This window comes from Parasteatoda tepidariorum, chromosome 9 (genome assembly GCF_043381705.1).
Source record: "Parasteatoda tepidariorum isolate YZ-2023 chromosome 9, CAS_Ptep_4.0, whole genome shotgun sequence".
Lineage (NCBI taxonomy): Eukaryota > Metazoa > Arthropoda > Arachnida > Araneae > Theridiidae > Parasteatoda > Parasteatoda tepidariorum.
The window spans coordinates 29,603,230-29,610,277 of record NC_092212.1 but is presented as its reverse complement, the minus strand read 5'-3'; the positions used below and the strand labels follow the sequence as shown (position 1 = coordinate 29,610,277).

The 7,048-nt window shown below is 26.1% G+C and overlaps 1 protein-coding gene across 1 annotated transcript in view; it reads right to left on the bottom strand.

The window, feature by feature from the left end:
* The window catches only part of LOC107438055 (serine palmitoyltransferase 2), a 38,565-nt gene extending 32,595 nt beyond the window's left edge, over positions 1 to 5,970 (bottom strand). Inside the window, exon 1 of the mRNA XM_043045009.2 lies at positions 5,675 to 5,970. Coding sequence (XP_042900943.1) covers positions 5,675 to 5,812 — 138 coding nt within the window. The 5' untranslated portion in view covers positions 5,813 to 5,970. The remainder of the gene's footprint in view (positions 1 to 5,674) is intronic.
* Between the last annotated feature and the right edge of the window lie 1,078 nt (positions 5,971 to 7,048).

The following is a 7,048-nucleotide window of genomic DNA, read 5'->3' as shown; positions in this document are numbered from 1 at the left end:
TATATACACTGAAAATTACAAGAAAATAAACTTTTAAAAATCAATTTTTTTAAAAAAGTATTCACTTATTAAATAATTTTAAACCACATTGAAAATATACCACCAAATATACCTTGAAAATAACTTTAATAATAATATACCACCTTGAAAAAAAAGAAAATTATAGGGCAAAGAGGATGCATTTAAAGGTATAAAAGGGCAGGCCACCCTTCAAAAAAAAAACGCTTATGGAGAACACTGTATTATACATTATTTTGATGCACACATGATGAATAATTAAGTTTATAGAATTTCCTTATTAGCAAAAAAAAAAAAAAAATTACTAATTATAATAAAAAATTTGCTAAAGTATTGTTATTTCTGATAAAATTTTCGAGGACCAAAATCATTTTACATGCATATGCAAACTCTTGTCCAAAGTGTGGTAAAATGCAAAATCAATATTTTCAGGAGAAAAAACAATTACTACTGCAAAAGTAATTTATCTAAGCAAATATATTAAATGTAAAGTTATAAATTACTACCAGAATAATTTAAAAAGAACTTTTTTTTACATAAAAATTTCAAGAGATATTGGTCTAAGTTATATTCACTCAATTAGAAATAATAAAGTCCTTTAGGAAATATATTTTAACTAAAATTCTTATGTTGATAAAAATTGGATTTTTAATTATGTTTTAAATTAATGATATAAACTTTCAACTCAAGACAATGTAGAAAACTTTTCGTCAGGGTTTGTTGATTTAAATCAGCTTGATTTAAATCAAATGATTTTTTTAAAACAAATCATTGATTTAAATCAACTAATTTTTTTTTATATATATTGATTATAAAAGTTAAAAAACAGTGTTTTAAATTATTGATACTTTTATTATTTTCTTTTCTTAGTTTCAAAATTTATTTTAAATAAATTGTTGCATTAATTAATTTTAGTTAACGAAATTACTTTCTTTCTTGGTGTGTGTTAAATTCCAACACATTGAAAATTAAATTTTTAAAAATCTTTTGATTCTTGAGATTGAAAGCACAGATTAAAGTAAACATTTAATGCTGACTTGCATAGCTGTAGAAAGTAATTATTAAACATGAATTTTTTCAAAAAATAATGTAAATATCGTTAATTAAAATTCTACCCTTTGAAAGAAAAAGCATGGAATTAAAATCTACATTATATTTTATTGGTGGAAAATGTATATTTCAGAAGCTTTTTTAAAAGCATATTAAAAAGAAAATACCTAATTTGCCAAAAATAGAAAGAAAAAAAAGGGCAATAAATTCAGATATTTTTTTCCTGATATAGTGTCATTCTTCCCTTTCAAACTCTATTTGTAACAATATTTCATTAACTGGTATTTTTTCTCATAATATGTTTACAGTATCTTTGACATCTGATTTTCTATAAAGAAATTTTGTGAAAAAAAAATTCCTATGAGTACATAGATTTTTAAAAAAAGAATATTTTTAGCTTAACTTATCTATTTTGATATAGAGTTAAAAGTGAATATTTTAATATAAAAATATATATAGATTAAATATTTACTTTTTGATGAATGAATACATTTATAAACACAATCTGTTACATTTATTTTGTCATTTTAAAAATCAAGCGTGAAAAAAAAATTTTAAATTAAAATTATGGTTTGCTAATTGAAACTTTGTTTTCATAGTTAAAGTACAGGGGTCTGTCCAAGTGAAATTTACCGGCACCTACACAAATGTAACTTTAGAAAAAACGGTAGAACAATTCCACAAAATACTCTTTTCTCAAAATTTTATTTTTGTGTCTCGTAAGAAACGATAAATCCAAATTTTCAAAAATTATGTCTACATTTTCACAAAATAGTTATCTCTCAGAAAAACCTAGACAGACCTATAACGTATTCTTTAAATTTTCTATTTGAACTATTCCTTAAATTTCAATCATGCATTTGTTTCGAAATGGTTGCTATGCATTCAAAGCAGGGTTGGCAAGGTTTAGGACAGAATGGATTAATCCACGGTTTAAACCGTCCTGTCCAAAACCCTTTTACTCAAATTATGTCACAATTTTATCTGAACAATATTTAAGAGGTAAAATAAACATAGAACTAATAACATATTGATAATTAAATCTACTACAGAATATTTGTTTTTAAAAGTATAATGTTTTATTAATACAGTCGTCCCCACTTAATCGCCCCTCGGATAATCGAATAACCCGCTTATACGAATAAAATTTAATGGAACCAAATCATTTTATATTAAACTAATGTTAAATTTCCCCGTTTAAACGGTTATTTGTGGTTTTTTGTCCCCGCTTAATTGCATAAAGAAGGTGGTACTGAAATGGAAAAAATTTGTTTATTTTTGAGAAATGTTTCACCAGCTAAAATACAATTTCCCTTTTTAAGATAAGGATACAAGATGGTAATTTCAATAGGGACTTCTTAGTCATTAGTAGGTGCTTGGGATGAAGTTGAAAAATTAATCAAATCTTGCTGCCAGTTATACATTGGAGTAAACGAAGGTTGTTTTACTCCTCTTTGACTTACTTCACTCGCACATCATTTAGTATGTGAAAAAGGGATAGAGTGATTTGTTTTTAGGTCAAGACTTGTGGTCCCCTCTTGATGCATTATTAAGTTTTAAAAATCTAATACACTAGTGTAAAGAATGTTCTCTCTAAAGTAGAATATTTGCTTAATCCTGTGAATAATTTTGAATTGGTTGCAAGTTGAGAGCGAAAAGGAATGATTTAAATTAATTGAAAAAAAAATGAATCTTAGAATCAATAAATTTTAAAAAAAATCCCCAACTAAAATAGCGCATTAATTAGGAATTTCTCAAGTTTCGAAGATTTAAAAAAAAAAAAAAAAATTCTGAATGGGTTTGAAAGGAATATGCACAAGTCATGAAAATTTTAGTAGAAACTAAAAGGGAAAATCTAATTGTGATAAATTGACAAATTAAACGGGTACAAAAAACAGTCTTCAATTATAGAATTTTTCGGATGGGATTAAATAATATTTCAGTTCCAACATGATTCACCAACAATGATTTATTTTTATGTAACTTTAAATGATATTTTTTTATGATACTAAGGCAGAAAGTTTTAATTATAATTGATTATTGATCATAAATCTGATTTTATTTAATCGAAACGCTACACTACGCATTAAATACCATTAAAAAGCAAAATTTCACACAAATTCAGAATTTTGGATTGATTATAGCACTCCCCTTTTAATCGAATAACCCGCTTAATAGCATAGATTTGACTGGAACCGATGGTATTCCTTTAAGCGGGGTTGACTGTACTGTTTGACTCTTCAATTTAAACATTAAACAAAGGAAGATTAATCAGTATTTAAGTTCAATTGGTCCTCTCACTCAATAGTACATAACTGAAGTTGAACCTTGCCATACAGGTTAAGCTATTAGGGACTAAGTGCTTGGTTAGCCATAAACAGGTTTATTTACCTATACTACTATTCAAGAATACTGTTATTTCATTCATGATCAATTCTTTTAGCATAGTGGTGATACATCACCAGTATCAGTAACTGAAACTGACGTTATGCCCTTCAAAACTGTTAATACATTTTTCAGTTATTTTGTATTTTCAATTTAAACTAATATATTTATATTTAAAAACAATTTTTTTTAAAAAATAGATGTCTTGTTTATCATCCTGTGATGCAGAAATTATAAAATTTTTTTAAAAAAATAATGTGAAAATTAAAAGGTTAATTTTTAAACAAATTTAATATTTTTTTAAAAAAAAATTATTATATTTTAATATTGCATTATTTATCCTTATGCAAAAATATTATTTATCAGTATTAAAAGCATATTTATATTTAAAGGATTAGGTATTCACTTTTGTTGTTCAATGAATTATGGAGGTTCAAAAATTATAAGCCTTTTCCTATTATATTATTTTTTTTTTTGATAAGTTGAAGTAAATTGCATAAAAAATATCAAATATTTATTGATACATGTAATTATTATATGTGTACAGTGGTTACACCCATAGAATTTTTACCTTTTACCAAAGTTCAAGGTTTTTGACAGTTTTACCCAGTTTAAGACAGTAAAACCCACATGTCCTGTCCAAAACCCCAACCCTGATTCAAAGCTATGTATTATATTGAAAAATTATTTAAGTAAGTTAAAATATTGTTCTAAATATTGTTATAATATAGTTTTAATATTAATTTAATTTTGATTAAGCATTTATAAAGTTTTTTTAATCATAAATTAAAGTTCTTACAGTTTATTTGAATAAAAAAAAAATCTGATTTAAATCAAAAAAATCACGAACTCTGCTTTTCGTCCAATTTTTACAACCAAGATGACATGCACAAAATATCATGAGATGACATACGCAAAATATGATGGTTATAATATTTTGTTAATAGTTATCATCAACTTTGTATGAAATAATTTTTACCTTCTTTTTTAAGAGTTATTATTCTATCCAAAATCCAATAATACAATAATTCAAAATAAATGCACTAAAATTGTTTGATCATTGTGAAAAGTTTGATAATAATTTTCAAGTAAAATAAATAAGGAAAGGAACAGTTCATTGAAGAAAGTAAACCACTAAAAAAATAACTGCTGATCACTGTAAAAATTTCTTGTCAATATATTCCATTCATTTTGTAGTTCAAAGTTATGCTAGGTGTCACACAAAAATATAACCCAATATATTAGAAATTCAAGGCAATAATGAAGAACACATTAAATAATTAGTTGATGATCACTGTTATAATATATGAAAAATAATTTTCATTTCTTTCATCATAATTTCATGTTATATCTCGCACATTAACTCAATATATTGGAAGCCTTAAATAATGCAACAATGAACTTAAAAAAAATAGTTGATGATCAATGTTAAGATACTACTTAACAATTTTTATTTATTTTAGCATAAGTTTACGTTATGTGTCACATATACAACACAATATATTGGAATTCATACCTAATGCAATAATCAAGAATGCATTCAAAAATTTAGTTGATTATAAACTGGCATAAGGATAAGGCTCTATGTTTTATCTATTTATAGAACTTAATATATTGGAAACTCAAATAATGTAACAATGAAGAATGAACCAAAAATAGTTTATGATCACTGTAATATATTGCTAATAATTTTCTTTCATTTTAGCACAAGTCTACGTCTATGTCACAAAAAATATAACAATATATTGGAAACTTAATGCACTCAGAAAATTAGATGATTATTCGTTTGCTCCAAGCTCCTAAGAATAATTCTATGATCATTGTGTCAAAAGCAATGGTAATCATATTTCGATGATAAAAACAAAAACTTTTTCATAAAAGTGTAAATACAATAGTTGTAATTTTTAAACGGAAACTGAATGTAGGGTTTAATATTTAAAAAGATTTTAGTTTTCTATCATGCAAGAGGTTAATATTGATATTTTTTATTCACAAAATAATGTTCACAGGTTTATCATCAGTCATAAACATAAAAATCAAGTGTAATGTTTAATGCAATACAAACGTAAACAAAGAATTGCTAACAGCCAAATATAAAAAGAAGGTTACACGAAATCGTGGCGTGTTTTATTATGAAAACGTAAAATAAATTCAATTTTTTAAACTGTATGTAATTATATCGAAGCATGTTTCTATTTCCGTTGAGGGCATGCACACCTACCTGAGTGCAAGTTGCTATGCTCCCATTCTGCACTGGAATGTGAAACCCATTTTGTTGCGGTTTCTCATGAGAATCGGGAGTAAAATTAAGTGATAATCCATTACTTGCGGATTCATTTTTATCCGACGAAATCAACATGATTGCATTTGACAGTTTCAAACACTAATAACAAACTGTAAACAAGGCGCACACCCTTCTAGGCACTACCACGCCTGCCAAACACGAAAAAGAGACATCCGACGATTATTTGCTTCACTTCTATCTGTGCGTTTCATGGTTACACTTTCACCTCATTTGTTAAGAGATTGCCTGCGCATCCGCAACAGTGGGCGTATGGTATCACGTGATGTTAAGGGCGCTATCAAATGTTCTACTATCAAACTATTATCAGCCGTTGTGAAACAATGTGTATTTGGAAGATCGGAAGTACACAACAGTGGTTCATAAAGATATACTAGATGAGATATCGCCCCGACGGAAATGCAGAGGAAACCTGTACCACCATTCTTAAAAATTAAGAAGTCTTTCGTCAATGAAATTATAAAAAAGTCCCACCAGTCTACCACATTGGAAGAAATATGAAATATATAATTTTGTTTGGTGTGCAAGGTTGAGCTTCTTCTAAACTAAATAAATAGATATAAATTTCAAATTTTCGAAACCAAACAAGAGGTCAGCAAGCCAATGAAACTTCCGTCTCATCTTAAGAAATAGAGAGTTAAACGAATGATATTTTATAAAAGCATTTTGTTTAAGGAATTGTAAGAAATATATGTTACCAATTGAAGAAAAATATTTTCAACAGAAATTTCCCATTATTGTATTTATCCCCCTCCCCTTTGTTTACAACAAAAATCGGTAGCTGATTATAATTTTATTCTCACATAAACAAAATTTGGTAGGTAGGGGCAACATCTCTGAGGATAATTCGAATACATATCTTCACAATTTTGATTTAAAAAAATTAATTTTAATAAAATCATTAAAATTTACATACAGATTAAATGCAAATTAGTTATTCCATTACTAACTTTTAACTTATCTTATTAAATATGTTTTAATAAAGCTATCAAGAGGGAGTCGCAAAAGTCGCAGTTATCATTTTTTAATATTTTAGAGAAAATTGGACTAATTTTAGTTAAATAAATAAAAAAAATTACGTTCAGATTTTTTTTTCAAGAGAAAAAATAAATAAATGAATATGTACCCTATTAAAACTGATTATTACCCTGAAAAGAGCAAGAACTGGTAATTAAACTAATTAATTTCTAACTTGTTTCAGGAGGAGTAAATATTAATAATTAACACTATTTTTTAACAGTTATAAAAATATATTCATAATATAAGCTAGTTTCAAAGTCTATATCTTTTGAC